This window comes from Aethalodelphis obliquidens, unplaced genomic scaffold (genome assembly GCF_003676395.1).
Source record: "Aethalodelphis obliquidens isolate GAN/ISIS:26980383/991018 unplaced genomic scaffold, ASM367639v1 scaffold7, whole genome shotgun sequence".
Taxonomy (NCBI): domain Eukaryota; kingdom Metazoa; phylum Chordata; class Mammalia; order Artiodactyla; family Delphinidae; genus Aethalodelphis; species Aethalodelphis obliquidens.
In genome coordinates, this window is record NW_020837951.1 from 11,917,040 (window position 1) to 11,936,325 (window position 19,286).

At 43.3% G+C, this 19,286-nt stretch overlaps 1 protein-coding gene across 4 annotated transcripts in view; it reads right to left on the reverse strand.

Moving 5' to 3' along the window:
* The window catches only part of RABGAP1 (RAB GTPase activating protein 1), a 170,955-nt gene that overhangs the window by 19,257 nt on the left and 132,412 nt on the right, over positions 1 to 19,286 (reverse strand). For all 4 annotated transcript variants that reach the window (XR_003432507.1, XM_027104919.1, XM_027104920.1 and 1 more), the window contains 3 exons: positions 9,782 to 9,874; positions 9,248 to 9,358; positions 542 to 646 (listed from right to left, as the gene is read on the reverse strand). Coding sequence is in view for 3 of the 4 variants with exons in the window: in XM_027104919.1 (XP_026960720.1) it covers positions 542 to 646; positions 9,248 to 9,358; positions 9,782 to 9,874 (309 nt within the window). In the remaining variant the exon portion in view is untranslated. The remainder of the gene's footprint in view (positions 1 to 541; positions 647 to 9,247; positions 9,359 to 9,781; positions 9,875 to 19,286) is intronic.

Genomic DNA, 19,286 nt, shown 5'->3' on the forward strand with positions numbered 1-19,286 from the left:
CTGCTGCTCCTTCAGTGCCTCATGGATTATGTGGGAGGCGCCCCGCCATCTCTCACCTCAGGCAGCCTGACTGAGACGAGAAGGTGGATGGTGAAGGAGAGCCCGCCTGCTCTGGGGCATGCAGCACCCAAAGCTCTTCCAATCGCTGTGAGTCTGCGCCCAGGGGCTATGCTCAGGACAAGCCTTCCAGAGTTTGCTCTGTGGGGGAGATGTCGGTGGACAGGTAGGGGAAGAGCCAGACATTATGTGATGTCTGCCTTCCTTTTGCAGAAATGCTAACCCTCTTGTCACACTCAGATGCTGACACACAGGAATTTCTCCTGCCCCAGTGAAGGATGGGCTTTGCCCCACTGTCACCCCCTACATTTTAATTATTAAGAACCATTATGCTTTTCACAGTAAATACAAAAGGCCTTTGGAGAGAAACTGAAGCCAGCTGTCTCTGGGTTCTCCAGTGCCAACAGGAAGCCACCAGTGAACTCCCAGCTCTCAAGCATTTGCAAGACACAGAGGAATGTGGGAGGGGCAAAGCTCCCCTCACCTGAGCAGACTCTTCTTCCAGCCGTCTTTTCTCTTCCTCTGCATCAATCAATTTCTGTTTGGTCATAAGCAGCTCCTTATTCAGTGCATCTGCCTTTTCCTCAGCCTGAAACATTTAAGAGGTGCTGTTACAGAACAAGAAGTGAGAACTGAAAGGGATTTGAATTACCCAGAACAATCCAATTTTAAGATGATAAGGAAACTGTGATCCAGAGAGGGGACGTGATATGCCCAAGGTCACGCTGAGACTACACTCACACACAAGTGTCTGGCCCCGTCTCCTGCCCAGAGGCAGTGCGGGGCAGTAGCTAGGAGCTCGCCTTTGTCAGACAGCCTGGTCTTGACTCCCATTGCTCCCTGACTGTGTGCCACTTGGACAAGTCATTGAGAACTTCTCTGAGCTTCACGATCTTCAGCTGAGAGATAAGGCATGGAATGGACTCAGCACAGTGCCTAGCATATAGTAAACACTCAACAAAAGGTAGGTGTCATTATCATTAATAGTAATAATAAATTCTGGTTTTCTTCTTCCAAACTCTCAGTATTTGCTCTGCTTAATCAAATAAGTTCTGCATTTTGCTCTCCCTGTCACCTGACAAAGGAAGGCACCCCTTTGCTAGCACTCTCCTTTTATTATCTGAAATGGCCATCTTCCACCCCAGTTTTTTTCTAAAGCATGCAAAGGTCTGGTGGGCAGACCTTTGGGTCCAAGTGAAAATGATACACCTGTACCTGACAAATACAGTCCCTGACACTGGAGAGTCCAAGGATAACTGAAGAATGAGAGACTGTAGCATGTTAGAAGGCAGTCAAGGAAAGGAGGTGGAAACTCCTAGTTACAGAGTGCTAGATATAGAGGGTCTTTGCCAGCTCCTTATATCCAACCTCCTTTGACAATGGATGGTGGTTTCCCTGAAATTAAAGAGCATTTCAGATGTCACCTAGCTAAAGTGGTATAGCTGAGCCCCTCTGCTTTCTACTACACCACATCTTCTGACGTACTTTCTTTGGGAGGCATAGGTTCCAGGCGGCTGGGGCCTTAAATGGAGAACTGAGAATGGCATGATATGCAAAAGGCCATCAGTTACTTGCATATGCGTGCAATTAAATGGGGTCCTGGAGTTAAGGCCTGTCCTTTCTGGTGAGTGGCTTATAATCACCTCTAGTTCAAACCCCAGTAGCAATCAAAATGGAAATAAGAATCAAACAAAAGAGGAAATAACAAAGAAGAATAAAGTCCTGTCAAAAGATTCTGTTTTACTTTAATCAACAGAACATCCTGTTACCTCTCCCTTCTCTCCCCTGGACCCAGTTAACATCTTCTGAACAGTACTTTGGAACCTGTAGCACACACTTATATTCTCTCAGTTAGTCACCATCACTCCCATGGTAGATAAGACTGATTCTAAGAAGTACGGGACAGCCAGGTCATGGACTCAAGAGTCTTCCTGGCCCATCCTGATTACCCAGCTTAGAAAAAAATTTAGATGGGGAAGTGATTTCCCCAAGCTTGCACAATGCATGTAGCAGAGCTGGAATCCGAAACCAGGTCTCTCAACATTAAGCCCAGCATTTGTGCCATCACTCCAAGAGCTGACTCTCAAGGCTGTGTCAATAGGAAGGTGCACACAGGCCACTGGACTGACCAGCCAGGGTCCTCTTATGGCACCACACTTGCTGCACAGTCATTCTACTTACATAAGCACATAAGGAGGGAACATGTGGCGATAAACACAAGTCCAGACTTCCGCTTCTGGTCATAAAGGACTAACCAGGACCAGATTTACCCTCTCACTGTAAACAAAACACTGGACGAAATACATAAAACTACTGTTTGCTGACACTAAAAACAAATGCAGAATTGTGGTTCCTGGGAGAAAGGAAACAAGCAAGGTCCTACTACCATTCTGGCTTTCTGCCTAGAGGCACTTCTGGACCAAGGAGCAGGGTGAGGAGTTCCAAACAGAGCATATGCCTCAAAGGGTTCAGGAGGCAGAGATAGGGGGTCAGAGATGCTGAGGTGGCTGGAACCTGTGGAGTAGAGCTCTGGAGATCTGAGCGCTCCAGAACTGCGAATAAGGCAGTAAAGGAGATAAAATGAAATCATGAAAATACCCAATTAAACCAAAGAAGGCAGAAAAGGGGAAAAAAGAAAGAAAAAGCAAATACAACAAATGGAGAACAAACAGCAAGTGGTAGAGTTAAATATACCATATAAATAATTACATTAAATGTAACTGGTCTAAACATTCCAATTAAAAGAAGGAGATTATCAGACTAAATTTCAAAAAGCAAGATCCAACTATATGCTGGCTACAAAACCCCATTTTAAATATAAAGACACAGATATGTTAAAAGTAAAAGTATGGAAAAGGATATACCATGAAATACCATGAAAGTCGGAATGGCTATATTAACATCAGACGAAGTAGATCTCAGAACAAAGAGTATTAACCACGGACAAAGAGGGACATTTCATAACAATAAAAGAGTCACTCCAGAAGGCAGTAAATCTGAAATGCATTCATAAATTCAAATTACAGGAAAACAAAAACTGACATAACTGAAAGGAGAAATAGATAAGTGCACAGAGTTACAGATTTCCTCACTGTTCTCTCAGTAAGTGATAGAACAAATAAAGAGAAAGGCAGTAAATCCGTGGAAGTCAATCAACTTGACAGAAGTGACATGACAGAACGCCCCACCGACAACAACAGGACACACAAACTCTCCAAGAGCACGTGGCACATTCACCCATCAGACAATATGGAAAGCCCTAAAATAAGCATAAGTATGTTTTAAAAGCAATAAAATCAGAAAAAATATGTACCCTGATGACAACTGAATTAAATCAGAAATCAACAACAGAAAAATTTCGGGGACAAATCCCTAATAGTTAAAAATTAAACAACACACTACTAATTAACTCAGAGATCAAAGAAGCAATCACAAGAAGTGAATGAAAATAAAAACACGACACATCAGAATGTGTGAGATGTAGCTGAAATAGTGCTTCAGGGAGATTTATAACTTTAAATGCTTATTTTAGAAAAGATGAAAGGTCCAAATCAATGACTAAGCTTCTTCTTTAAGTAGCCAGAAAAAGAGCAAATTAAACCAAAAGAAAAGTAGGAAATAATAAAAAGCAGAAATCAATAAAAGAAAAAGAAATCAACAAAACCAAAAGCTTGGTTTTAAAGAGATCAACACAATTGATAAACTTCTAGTTAGCAGACTGATTAAGGAAAAAAGGGAAAAGACACAAATTACCCATATCAGTAACAAAAGAGAGAAGACTTCAACAAATCCATCCTATAAACATTAAAAGAATAAGGGAATATCAACGACTCTGTGCCTATGTATTTGACAACTAAGATGAAATGGATAAATCACTTGAAAGGCACAAAGTATAAAAATGTACACATGAAGAATTAGAAAATTTGAATAGCTCCATATCTGAAATCATAATTAAATAATTTCCTGCTGGACTTCCCTGGTGGCACAGTGGTTAAGAATCCGCCTGCCAATGCAGGGAACACGGCCTCAATCCCTGGTCTGGGAAGATCCCACATGCTGCAGAGCAACTAAGCCCGTGCGCCACAACTACTGAAGCCCGTGCCTAGAGCCCGTGCTCCGCAACAAGAGAAGCCTCCGCAACAAGAGAAGCCACCACAACGAGAAGCCTGTGCACTGCAATGAAGAGTAGCCTCCGCTCGCCACAACTAGAGAAAGCCTGCGCGCAGCAACGAAGACCCAACGCAGCAAGAAAAAAAAAAAATTTTTTTTCTTGCTAAGAAAACTCCAGGCCCACGTGGTTTCATTAGGGAATTAAAGATTTAATCAAGGAACAATCCCACAAAAAGTCCTTAAAAAATAGGAGGGAACAATTCCCAGTTCATTTTAGAAGGCTAGCATTTCCCTGATATCAAAACCAGACAAAAACATTAAAGAAACTCCAGACAAATATTCCTTAGCAACACAAAAATCTTTAATACAAATAAAAATCTTAAAAGAAAAAAGAAACCCCACGTTTCCTAGGAATGCAATGTTTGTGTACACTGAAAAATCAGTTTGTCTACACTTCACTGTACTAAGAGAATTAGGAAAAATAGCAAATAATCACCTCAACAGATGCAGGAAGATCATTTGATCAAATTCAACACCCATTCATGACAACTCTCAGCAAACAGGAAGAAAGGAGAACTTCCTCAGCCTGATCTATGGAAAACCTACAGCTAACTGGAACAAGGTGATGAGGTCCACTCTCACCATCCAATATTGTTCCGAAGGTCCCAGTCAGTGCAGGAAGGCAAGGGAAAAAAGACAGAATGACTTGAAAAGAAGTAAAACTGTCTTTATTCAGAGATGATATGATTGTGTATGTGGAAAATCCTAAAAAATAAACAAAAAAGCTACAAGAATAGTGATTTAGCAAGGTCACAGGATACAAGGTCATGTAATCAACTGTATTTCTAGAGACTAGCAATAAATAATTGGAAAATGCAATTAAGAAAAAATTACCCTTGGGACTTCCCTGGTGGCACGGTGGTTAAGAATCTACCTGCCAATTCAAGGGACACGGGTTCGATCCCTGGTCTGGGAAGATCCCACATGCCATGGAGCAACTAAGCCTGTGCGCCACAACTACTGAGCCTGTGCTCTAGAGCCTGCAAGCCACAACTACTGGGCCCGCGTGTCACAACTACTGAAGCACATGCACCTAGAGCCCGTGATCTGCAACAATGAGAAGACTGCACACTGCAGTGAAGAGTACCCCTTGCTCGCCACAACTAGAAGAAAGCCCACACGCAGCAACGAAGACCCAATGACACAGCCAAAAATAAATAAATTTATTTAAAAAAAGAAAGAAAAAATTACCCTTAATAACAGATTAAAATATGTGCAAATCTTGTAAACTGAAAACTAAGAAAACAATGCTGAAATTGAAAAAGACCTAAATAAATGAAAATTGTAACATATTCATGGATTGGAAGGTTCAATCACTGCTCAGATGTTAATATACTCCCCAAGCTAATTTACAGATTCAATACAACCCCACTCAAAATCCCAGAAGGCTTTTATTTCTAGAAGTTGACAAACTGATTCTAGTATTTATATAGAAATGCAAATTACTTACAATAGCCAAATTATTTTTTAAAAAGAACAACAAAATTGGAGGACTCCCATGACCTGAGTAATTATGACAGTGTGGTATTGGCATTAATGATAGATGTATACATCAATGGAGGAGATACAGAATCGAGGAGACCCATACATACAGGTCAATTGATTTTTTTTTTTTTTTTTTGCGGTACGCGGGCCTCTCACTGTTGTGGCCTCTCCCGTTGCGGAACACGGGCTCCGGACATGCAGGCTCAGCGGCCATGGCTCACGGGACCAGCCACTCCACGGCATGTGGGATCTTCCCGGACCGGGGCACGAACCCGCGTCCCCTGCATCAGCAGGTGGACTCTCAACCACTGCGCCACCAGGGAAGCCCAGGTCAATTGATTTTTGATAAAGAGACCAAAGTAATTCAGTGGGGAAAGTTTAGCCACCTGCTCAAGTTCAGAGAACTAGAATGCAGTGGAGCCAGAATTCAAATCCCAGGAGTTGAGCTCCTGAGTCTGTTTCCATCACTCCCACATTACACTGTCTCAATGCAGAGAGCAACCATGCCAGAGGGGACTCAGGTGGGGTCCTATCAGCCCTGTGCCAGGTACCTTCCACAGGTTCCCTCTCAGCCTTTAGCACCAATGCCTTAATGTCAGGTCCACGCATTACTCCCATTTCATAGAGGAGAAAGCTTGGATGGAGTCACCTAGGGACTCAGTAGCTGACCGGGGATCTCTCCATAGCTGCTTTGTGACAAGTAACAGAAATGACAGGTGAGGAATAACAAAAGTGATAATAAAATCAGTTGGAAATACAAAGAGGGTTCTGGAAATTCTATAAGCCACATATGAGAGCTTTTCTCTGGGATGCAGAAAGGGAAGAGTGAAAGGGCATGATGAAGTTCTTTCAGAAATCTAAGTCCCTGAAGCCAAAACACGCTGAGAGGACCCCACAGCCCTCACTTCAGAACCTCTGATTTTCTGTGATGATTCAAAAGATACGAGAGAAGACTAACTTGGAAAGGGACTCAACGTTTAGTGTGAAAAGGTCTGTTTTCTCAGCACCGTCGATGGCTGGACGATGGGACCCCAGTTTGCTATTCCTGAGCCCTAGTGGCAACAGGGTTCCTGCTCCTCTGAGCCAAGTTAAGAGCGGCAGGCCAGCTGGACTGCAGTCTAAGGGCTCTGCCACTAACAGTGTGACTGTGTAAGACATTTAACCTCTTTTGGCCTCATCAGTGAAATGGGGATCGTAACTGTATCCTTTACACAAGGGTTGTTTGGAGGATTTGACAGTAAGTACACAGCACGTGGAGCAGTGTCTAGAACTCTGTAAGTGCTTAAGAAATGTTCTGTTAGGTGTCAGTATATTTTTGATGTAGTTATGACATCAAACCATAGCTTCTTGTTCCATATTTATTTTGGAGACAGTGTGGCATTACAGAAAAAGCCTGGGTGTTTCAATTAGATGCACCTGGGTTACATTCCTGGCTTAGCTTCTTCCTGGGTGCCTTCCTCTCTCTTGAGTCTCAAGTTTCTTTATTGTTAAAAAATCCTTATCCATAAATGGGGCTCATGTTACAAGGCTGAGGTAAGGATAAGAGATATTAGAGTTTAACAAAGTGCTTCTGACTGTGCCTGTCACATACATCATCATAGAGTAAATGGGAATTCATCTTATTTTTACTATTTCTCACTTCTGATACCAGAAATGTAACCTAGCTCTTTGACTACTGTGCCAGGCAAAGACAACTTAAAAAAAGGCTTACCCTCTTTAGAGGCAGGCTTCAAGAACCTAAGAAGTATATTTTCCACCCTAAACTAGTAGAGCATCAATGTTACTTCTGGTCCCATCAGACTGGCAAATGCAACAGCTCAAACTAAAAATCTGCCTGGAATTTTATCTTAAGTTGCCTCTTAATATAATTTCATTGTAGAATACAAAGCTCTAGTACAGGACCCATTTTCTTTTCTTTTTCACTTCCTTTCTGCATGACCTACAGCTGCTAGAAGAGCCATCACAGGTGCACACTGTGATTTTTGCTTCAGCAATTACCCTGCTCAGTGTACACCCTCCTCCCTCCGCTCACTTGGCAGAAATGCCTGAACAGTGAGGGAATGATTCTCATAGTGTTTCTACAAAGAAGATCAGAGGGTATGCTGGGAACCTGCACCACAGGGAGGAAACTCCAACCTAAGGAGACTGTGGTAAACCAAAAAGCAACAGGATCTCCAGGTTCTGGTTACTGAGGGCTAATGGCCTTGCAACACCCTCCCTGGAAAAACTGGAAAAAGGAGTCTTCCCAGTTACCTGCAGCTACTTATAGCTGACAATCAGACAAAGAGAGTGAAACAACACTGCCTGTGCCTAATTCCTGCACTTTCATACACACCAAATCACGTAATTCTCACTATACTCTTGGACACAGCTATTATTCCACCTCCCCACACTTCACCCTGCTTGAAAGTAGAGTAGCTGATGGTAGAATCCAGACCTGTTCAAAATTTTACTCCATTATTCTATTTCTAAAGAGAAGTAATAAGAACCAGTAGATACTGCCATCTCTCTTTCTCTTCATCTGCGATGTGACTCACTTGGAGAATCTAATGAAAGCAAAGACTGTCAGAGAAATACAGTAGTACACAATATTTTCATACATGTTGGTGGCTGTCAAGGACCTTGTGAAGTTCACAGGTCCTAAGGGGTTCAATATATTATGTTAAGTCCCCTGTAAAGCCTCAATAGCCTAAGCCTATCTCCAGAGCCTCAGGAAAATCAACAAGCAGAAAAGTAATCTTAGGAGCCTGAAGGGAAACGTAAGTCAGGTGCTGCCAAACTTTGTCCAAGCGCCAAAGCCAGCCTGCCACCTATTCTCGTAAATAAAGTTTTACTGGAACACAGCCATGTGCATTCGTTTATTTATTGTGTAGGCACCAATGGCAGAGTTACATAGTTGCAACAGAGACCATGTGGCCCACAAAGCCTAAAATATTTACTATCTGTCCCTTTACAGAAAACATTCGCCAACCTCGACCTAAACCATGAATGAGAGAGTGCACTATGGGAAGCCTGTAGTATAGAAATTGGACAAACACCCTGCCAGGAATGCCATCATCTCAAACCTTTTAAGATTAGGAGAAGCAAAGAAAAACAGAATATCTGCCAACAGAAATTCCTGATGAAATTGCAAGCTGCGGAGGCACTGAGCTTTATTACAACTGGCAATGCTTATCCAACAGGCACGTGATGTGCAGGATGACAAAATCTGTTCTTGTCTTAGGGGTAAGTTAAGGAAATTATAGTGATTAAATGCTACTGCCAATTGCAATAACATAAGAATAGCCAGAAACACCTTTCAATCAATGTCTGGAAAGGCGTTCAGGGTTTGCTGTATAATGAGAGAAGAATGCGGTAAGGAGGCCTTAATGAGATCATGGATGATCCTGAAGGAGAGGAGGGAACAGTACTGACAAGAGCAAGGTGGATCATAAGAGGGAAACACTAGAACAACAAACACTAAAATTCCAGGATTTCACTTGATTAAGGGAGAAGTGTTTCAATATAATCATCCCTTCAGACAAGTCAGACTTACGTTATCCAGGTCCTTTCGCAGTGCAATCTTACTGGTCACCAGCTCATGGGCTAAGTCATCATTTTCCTGTTCCAACCTCATGTTAGCTTCTTGTAGACGCCTATTCTCCCGCTGATGGGTAAAAAGAAACCAGTTACAGACATAAAAATCAGATGGTAATGACAACTTCTCAGGTTAACCCCCAAAACTAACTGCTGAGTCCTACGGGAATCACGGGAGATGTGGCTGGTCCTAACGTGCTGCCAGTCAACAACTGCTTACTTTCTATCTCCACAGAGAAATACTGAAATTCAAGTGACTGTCAAGCAGCTACTTCTTATTAACTGTGACAAAAGCCCACCGAACTGTAACAAACTAGGCTGCTAGTCTGAAGCAAAACAAATCTTACTTTCTCATTTGCAAACTCAAACTGAAACTGGACCCTAGAAATAGTGAAACTAAATTTTAAAAAGAACTCACTAAAGCTAGTTACAGGCACAATTATGTAAAATGAAAGGCTGAAAACACTTCACATCACCTAGGCCGTAAACAAACCTCAAATCGCTCGATGGGGTCTTCTTGTTGGGCCTGCTGTTCCCTCATGGTGTGATATTCTTTTTCATATTTTTTCAACTTCTTCTGACTAATCTGTAGGATAAAGCACAGCACAAATTAAAAAGTATCAGAGGGGCTTCCCTGGTGGCGCAGTGGTTGAGAGTCCGCCTGCCGATGCAGGGGACACGGGTTCGTGCCCCGGTCCGGGAGGATCCCACATGCCGCGGAGCTGCTAGGCCCGTGAGCCATGGCCCCTGAGCCTGCGCGTCCAGAGCCTGTGCTCCACAACGGGAGAGGCCACAACAGTGGGAGGCCCGCGTACCGCCAAAAAAAAAAAAGGATCAGCAACGGGTGGGTGCTTTCAGGGCTTGCCCTGAAGACCAAGACCTCTGCTGACCTGGGCATCCCAAGTTACTATGAAAGTGGTGTTTCCTGCACATGAGCCCAGGACCTAAAATTCTTACTCAATGACTACCATCATGTCCATGGGTCTGCTGGGGATAACTGGTTGCTGAAGTTTTTACCAGTAGTCAGAATGAGCACCCAACAGATAACCCCTCCTACCTGAGCTCTAGGTCTGACTGTCCATCTTCCTCCTCCACCTCATGGGCCACTTCTTTAGCACATACCAGCACTGCTGCAGGTGCTTTCATTCTGTGACCTCATGACAGCTCTACAAGGTACGGCATTAGTATCCTCATTTTAGAGGCAAGTGAACTGAGATATAAGGAAGTTACGTGACTTGACCAAAGTCACTCAGTTAGCGACCAGCAGGTTCAGGATCTGAGCCCAGGCCGCGAGGCATCATCCAAAGTTCAAGCTGTAGCTACCTCACTGTCCTACCATCTACCACTTTCCTTTCAACTAGCACCTTCTGTGCTGCCTGTAAACAGGCACAGTTCTCTCTGCCCTTAAACACACAGTTCTGCTGAGCGTTCTATTTAGCTGCTCTTCCATCCCATTAAACTACTGTCTTCTTTCTCTCAAGCTTTTTTTTACCAACCACTACAAACTACTACACTGCTGACTCACAAATCTGACTTTTAGCCTCCAGTTCCTAGGAATCACAGAGCTAGTCTAGTCCAACTTCCTTAGTTTACAGAAGAAAATACTGAGCCATAGAAAGGGGATGGGACAGGCCCAAGTTTTTGGCAGGCTGATGTCAGCATCTCCAATCCCTGCTCCATTCTTCCCTTTCTGTCTTACTCGAGCTGCCTGGTGTTCCTCTCCAACTGATTCTGTGGACACCTGGCCCTGTCGGGCCGTTTACAGGCCTGCCTCAATTAGAGTTTGCTCCTGGAGTTTGGCCGCTGCCCGAGGGGAGGCAGCTAGGAGCCGTGCAGCACTATGCCCCGGCTGCAGTCTATAGAAAGATGCCCACTAAACACCTGGGGTGAGGCCACAAGCTGGAAACGGACATCCCTAAACCTAGATCTTCTGCGGTTTAAGGCCAATGCTGGGGTGAATGTTTATCGTGCGTGTAAGTGATTCACAAAGCACTTAAATAGAACAACTTTGTGATCAGTAAATTTATAAACAATCCTAACAGATCAATAGCAGAGGAACAGAAACTAAATGAGGCTTGTGGGCAGCAAACATTTCCTCCCAGTACTCTCTGCTGTCAGTCTGTATAAATGACAAGGAAGGGCAGGGATACAAGGCTCCCCTCGTGCTTTATAAAAAAGAGAACTGACACCAAATCCTACAAAACATTCTCACAAATCTTCAGGATTCTTCAACTTGTCATTCTCATGCTGGGGTAAGGAAGAATTAACATTTTTCTCATAAACATACATTTTAAAAGGCTAATTACAAAGTGATTTTTTCTACCTTTCATTAGCCTTTATTATAAATGTCTCATTCTCAGAGCAAAAGGGTTGATTCTCCCTCACACTGTAAGAGCAGTTAGTGTGTAATAAGTGCCCCAGACATGCCAGGCCCTTCACACATGTCACCTCATTTGGTTCTTTCAGTTCTGTGATAGGATATGGGCATTTCTTTGTGTTTCCTATGCTTCCACATTTTCTACATTGAGCATGAATTACATTTATAATTAAGCTAACAAAGTGAACGCTGTTTAAAAACAATTCTCATACCCTGGGCTTCTCTGAGACAAAGCTCTGCTCACTTCTCTACGCAGAGCTTGCTGGTCCAGAGTTCTGACTTCTTTCCCAGCTGAGACTTGCCTTCCCAACTCTCAGCCTCACTTCTCGGTCTCTCTCTTCTTCCCTCTCTTTCCCTTGAATGCCTTACCCCACCCCCTCCAACCCCATTACAAACAAAAAATAAACAAACATAACACTGCTTATAATGGGTTCATAGCTGATCCTGACTTCCGGAGCATGTGGCTGCATACCAGAGTCAACTAGTTCAGGTTGCCTCTGAGGCAGAGACCCTGTGAAAAAGACTGATGCCTGAATGAGGAACGAGAGGTATCAGCAGCAAAAGCAGCAATTCAAGTGTCCTTATGAGGCAGCACCCAGGAAAGACCAGCACCTCTCAGCCCGCCTGTCCCATTATCAGTGCCTTCTCCAGGTCAGAACTGCGTCTCACTCACTGTTGTCCCCTGCGCATGCACAGAGAGCGCCCAGAAATGCTTGCTAAATTAATGAGAAGGGAACCCACACCACCACCCGCCCCGCCCCTTTGCATCAACCTGTCTTCTACATGGAAATGGCATCCAAAGCGAACGTACACTGCAAGCCTGGTCCCTCTGCCTGTGCAACCCTGTGCCTGGATCACTCCGCTTCACCTTTCAGATCAGAGCTCCACATCACTTTTTTTTTTGTTTTTTTTTTTGGCTGCATTGGGTCTTCGTTGCTTGTTCCTGGCAGGCTTTCTCTAGTTGCAGTGATCGGCGGCTGCTCTTCACTGTGGTGCGCAGGCTTCTCATTGCAGTGGCTTCTCTTTTTGTGGAGCACGGGCTCTAGGTGTGCAGGCTTCAGTAGTTGTGGCACGTGTGCTTCAGTACTTGTGGCTCGCGGGCTCTAAAGTGCAGGCTCAGTAGTTGTGGCGCACGGGCTTAGCTGCTCCGCGGCAATGTGGGATCTTCCCAGACCAGGAATCAAACCTGTGTCTCCTGCATTGGCAGGTGGATTCTTAACCACTGCACCACCAGGGAAGTCCCTCCACATCACTTCTTAGTGAACCCTTCCCTGACAGTCTCTTCCCCCTATCAGGCTTGGTCTTTCATTATATATTCTCATAGCGTCAAGCCAAATCCTCCATGGCAGCTGTCCAAGTTCATAATTATTTATTTATGTGCTTACTTGATTAACTGTCTTCCCACTAGGAAACAGGCCACATCTGTTTTGCTTACCACCATACCTCTAGCGCCCAGCTCAATGCCTGGAACATAATCGGAACAGTCAGCTGTTGAACAAATCAAAGTCAAAGGCCTTCCTTTTAACCCAATAAGGATGCAAGCAGGGACATTTATTGATCCAATAGTTGAGCCCCACTATGTGCAGTGTTCTTTGCTAAGCATTAATGATACGAAGATGTACACAGATCAGGATATGCAAACTCCACAAGGGCAGGAACTCTTTATGCACTGTGAAATTCCTAATACCTGGCACACAGTAAGCATGAAAATACTTAATGAAGAGACATAGTCCCCACGGTTCATTTTGCCTGTCTCTTACTTCTACCACGAAAATTTTAACTGAATTCAAGAAGAAGAGAAGCTATGGAATCAGCCGCAGATCTCTGAATCACACCCACACCCGCTGTTGGCTGACTCCTATCAGAAGGCTGTGGAAATCACGGCTTCACACACAGAGGTATTTTTGCCTTCAAAGACGATTAAATTTGAAATCTGTTCTGTTTAAATACACTTTCAAGGAGGAAAAAATTCTAATAATTTCCTGGGTTAAGGCTGAGTTTGTAATTTAGGTAAAACCAATTTTATACCTCATTGCAATTAGTACAAGGTTCTTAACACTGTTTGAGACAGTACCACTTTGAATGTCCCCTGAGAGCCATGGTTCCCACAAAAAAAGCACAGAAGCTAACCCCCACCCCACCCCCAGCAATTCAACATTCTACACACCATTTCAGAGGGCTCATGGGCTCCCTGAGGCCCATCCATAGTCCCAGGTTAAGAAACCCTGAATTAGAGAGAAGGCGGAGACTTGGAACATGCCAGTTTGATATTTTGGTAGAGGTAAAAATTAGTCTAAAACACCTTTCCTTTGGTCACTCACTTATCATGAATCTGTCACAGGAATTGGATAAGGTTCTCTCTTAAAACATGTGCTACTTGCCCTGGGAAAGCTGGCCCCCGATCAGGCCGTGGAACAGGCAGGGATGTCGTGGCCCACACTGATGGAGAAAGAATGAGAGTGGCTGCTGACCTTGGTGGGAGTGAGGTAGTACCGTCGGCCAGTAAGAACTTGGACAGACCAAGGCTTGAGTCCTGGCTCTGCAGATGACTTACTGTGTGACTGAGGGCAAGCTGCCTTATCTCAGCCTCAGGGTCCTCATCTGTGAAAATCCCAACAGTCCTTATGAGAACTACTGTTATGAGGATCACATGATATAAAACACATAAAGAGCTAAGAAGAGTACCTGGCTGGCACACAGTGAAGTCTTTTTAATAAAGGGTGGCTGTAACATTATTATTATCTGCTTTTCTTCTCTGAACATGTGCTGCAAACAATGAGCCATTTAAACAAAGTCCATTTAACACAGAAGAGTAGGAAACAGGCTGCTGATAGGAAATATTAGGAGTTGATTCTGAAGTTTGGTTTAAAGTCCCTGCAAGGGGCTTCCCTGGTGGAGCAGTGGTTAAGAATCGCCTGTCAATGCAGGGGACACGGGTTCAATCCCTGGTCCGGGAAGATCCCACATGCTGCGGAGCAACTAAGCCCGTGTGCCACAACTACTGAGCCTGAGCTCTAGAGCCCACGAGCCACAACTACTGAGCCCACGAGCCACAACTACTGAAGCCCATGCACCTAGATCCCGTGCTCCGCAACAAGAGAAGCCACCGCAGTGAGAAGCCCGCGCACCGCAACAAAGAGTAACCCCCTCTTGCCGCAACTAGAGAAAGCCCGCGTGCAGCAACGAAGACCCAATGCAGCCAAAAATAAATAAATAAATTTTTTAAATAAATAAAAAATAAATAAAGTTCCTGCAAAAGTCAAGAATCCCTGCTGGGCTGGACTCACAGAAAGTCCAGTGCAGGTGGGAGGTTGAATGTTAGTAGCTCTGCGTGTCAGGATTGGAGTTATGTTGTGTGGGTGAGTGTGTGGGTAGGAAGAGGTCTGGCACATTAAGGAGATCCTGACCCCAAAGTCCTCGTTGCTAAATAAAGAAATCTGACACAAGTCCATGGTTCTTTTTCAGTTAGTGATTACAAGAACCTGAGATTTACATAAAAGTTTCAAGATAACAAGCTACCTCTACATCTACTATTTTCTTTAATCATCAAAACGACTTTCTGAGATGCGTACAGCAGGGATTATCACCCTCATTGTACTGGGGAACTGAGACCTCGCTAGGTAAAGTGACTTGTCTAAAGTAAAGGACCCAGACTGTTCAGCAGCAATGCCAGCACAAGAATGCAAGTCTGGGGTGATTCTTGTTTTTTACCCATCTCTGTAGCATGCCCAGTACTGAGCACAGTATATTCTTGGCATAGAAAGCAATCTACAAATGCTTGTTGACTTGAACTGACTTAAGGAAAGCAGATACCTGGGCAGAGGAGATCAAAACAGCCTGGGCCAAAAGAGCACTGGTGTGTGAAGGATGATGATAATATCATCAGAAGAGCAGCCACTACTTTAAAGGCATTGTCTTATTTCTCTCTCTACAACCCTGCTGTGCTAACCTACCTTAGTTCACAAAGCAGAGGCAGAGCCAGCTTGAGAGCCAAGGTTTGTGGGACTCCACTTGAAACAAATCAACATTCTATTTGATTTCTCAGCCTTTTTATTTAATTTATTCAAACAGTTCAGGCTCACACTCCCTCAAAGATAACTAAATAGAATTAGGCATCCTTGTTCTACCATCAGAGTATTTTTCTAAAATGCAAGAAGCAAATTATTAGCAGACGAATCACATGCAGATAAGGACCAAGGGAGAGGAACTCATTAAAATAAAACAAGAAGGTAGTGAACACTGCTACCCTTGCAACAACCAGCAAACTTTAGGGTTCAATGCAGAGAGAGAACCCACTCAGAAGCTTCCTCATGAAATCCAATTCTAAAAGGTAGGAACACGTAAAGATATCTTGTAAAACTAGCCAGGTCTAGTTATAAGGAAAATGGAACTCAGCTACAGTGTACAAAAGGTAAGTTTCAACACTGACATAGAGACTGAGTTACCCATCATTATATGATAAATATCACCAAAAGTGGACCAATAGAAGTAGCTCTTGTCTCATTCATTCAATCCCTCAGGTACAGTAAAGCACAATGATGATAAGCATTGACTTTAAAGTCTGAAATTCCTGGGATCTAATCTCAATTCCATCCCTGACTTTGTGCCCTTTGGGAGTTTTCTTCAATTCTCTAACCCTCAGTACACACATCCATAAAATGACCTCATATGGTCACTCTAAGGATAAATTCACTATGTGTAGACACTATACAAGCTTCTGTGAACATATCAAGAAAAAAGACTGATGAAGTCACTACAAACACAGAAGTTAAAACCCAAACCCACACTAACTACACAAATGGTTTGAGCGGAGAATGAAGTTCAAACTAGTGCTGCTTTTAGGCTCATGAATAAAAACATGCCCTGAGGGCAAATATCCCCAAATGCCAAAGAGTTTTCTGTTTCTCCAAATAGCAAACGGTCAGGATTACATTAATTGACAGATATTACTATTTGGTTTTTGTAATAATATCTTTTCTTACAGGTAGTTTGAAGCCTAGCATATTCACTTTATGTTTGACATAACAAATTCCAATGAAGCCATGGTTCAGAAATTCCATTTCACATCAGGCAGGATTCTACAGCCAAAGGGTCAAGTATTCAGATTTGATCTAAGAAACCCACTGAGCCATCTCTTTTAGCATAGTTCCTGCTGCTTCTAAACCAGCCTCACGTATCAGACTTGTTCTCAAAATTCCTGTATAGACACACAAAGAAACAGTTGCTCTCACATATTTCTTGAGTCAAAACTTAAAAGACCTAATTATTTTTTTCCCATTTCCCTCCACTAAAGATGATGCATGGCACAGTTATGGGTATGAAAGGGCTGTGGAGCTCCTAGGACCATTCCCGATCTCCTGAACAATCTATTTAAAGTGAAATTCCTTTTAGATCTTATATCACAAGTGGAAACAACTTTTCCATCTCAGGTCACTGACCCATGGAGGGAGAGAAATTCAACAGACGGCTATATGAGTTTTGATGTATGTATGTATGTTGTTAAATTTTAGATTAAGAGCAGGGGTCTAAAACTCTGTAAGAAATAAAAAAAAAAATTCGGTCCCATAATAAATTAAGGAGAAGAAGGGGAGAAGTAAAAGGGAAGAAAGGAGAGAGAGGAAAAAAAAGGAGAGGCAAGTAAAGACAGATACTGGGAGAGATTGATGGAGAAAAGGAAGACGCAGGCACCGAGAGGACAGTGGACCTTTCTGGGCAACAGACCCACCTTGTGGCCATTGCAGATACTGCTGCACCAAACTTGGTTCCTGCCGCCTTCTGAAATAAGAGGCCATGCAACAGGGCGGAAAGCCTTGGGAGCACGCAGTCAGAAGGCCTGAGTTCCAACAGGGCTTTTGTCACTGCCCAGTCAGTATCAGCCGGGTAAGTCACTTGGCTTCTATAAGCCTCAGTTTCCATACTTGATTTGCCCTTTGCACCTCACAGGGTACTGTGAGGAACAAATGAGATTCTTATAAAATCTGTACAAATACTGGAAATTACAACACTGTAACTGCTAAAACACAACAAAAGACAACAACAAGAATAGGTATCTGTTTCCTGGACTGGCATGTGAGGTAAAGCATTCCCTATTCCCACCTTAATTAGGAAGTACAACTGAGAAAACTGAGTCACAACTTTTTTTTTAATTAAAAAATAATGGAGTGGGATTGAATGAGTTACAAGGCCAATGTTCCTTTCTAAATTCTACACCAAGAAATTCAGAAGCGAGTTTCCAAAGCATTCACCTAGCAGGAATCCCCTTTTCCATGGCTAGAGGGTCTCCAAACAACCAGAAGATACTATGCACTCTCTGTGCTGACTGAGGCCCTCCTCCATCATGCAGTCTACGTAATGCAGGGCTCATAACTGAGCTTGCCAATGATTTCTCTTATTTTTGAGCTGACAAATTATCACTGTGACTGAAGTCCTTTGCCAATAATTGGCTCAACTATTGCCTATATCGCCTTTAATATTTTTTGGTGTTAAGTATAGCTGCCAGAGTGAAACTAATCATCACTAACTAAACTGTACACACCATATCCCACCTTTTAACAGAAAAAGCTCACTCTCTCATGTCCTGGTGAATCTGTAGGCTTTCCGTGATGAGTCAATTTCAAGAAAAATTACTATTTTTCTCACCTGAAACCATGTGCAAGTAGGGGAAATCATCCAAAGTGTACCCTAGCCATGCAGGGCTCTCCAAGACCAAAAGGAATTACGTATCTAAGCAAATAATAACGTGTGCTGTGCGGCCTTGTCTACCTTAATTCTTTGGAAGCAAAGGCAAGGAAAAAGACATTAGACACCTCCCATCTGGACTTTGGAAATAAAGAATCCATTTATTATTAAAGTGTTTCAAGCTAATGAAAACCCAAAAGGTAAACCTTTAGCTAGAAGCTATTTTTAAGCCTTGCCCAAATCCATGTTAACTCTTCTTTGTAAAACACTTGGAAGAAGCTCAACAGAATATTCATTTATTCACTCATTCAACCAATATTTACATGTCAGATCCTGTTCTTGTGCTGGGAATTCAGCAATAAACAAACGAGATAAAGTCCCCTCTGTCACAGGCTTAATTCCAGCATGGGGACAGGGGGCACGCAGATAATAGTCAAACATATAAAATAATGTTAAGTATCAATAAGTGACATGAAGAAAATATGACAGGATGAGGAGATAGGGTGTAAAGAGTTGGGGGGAGCTGCTACTTTAGACACTGTAATCAGAGAAGTCCTCTCTGATGACATGATCATTGAGCCTAAGACTGAATGAGGTGAGGGTGAAGCCATGTGGACAGCAAGGAGAACAACATTACAGGCAGAGAGACCAGCCAGTACAAAGGCCTGCGGAGGGAACATGCTCAGCATGTCTGAGAACAGCAAGGAGGCCAGGGTGTCTGAAGTGGAAAAGTGTAAGGGGGAAAAGTAGTAGTAGTTGAAATCACACTGTCAGAGGTGAGATGGTGCCAGGCCTTGCATGCCAAGGCAAGAACCTGAGTTTTATTCTGAGATAAGAAGCCATTAGTGTTTTAAGCAAGAGAGAGATGAGATCAAAAAGAGTCTGGGAGGAAATCACTGTGGAAACAGAAGGACCAAGGAATCGACTGCAATATTCCAGAAGA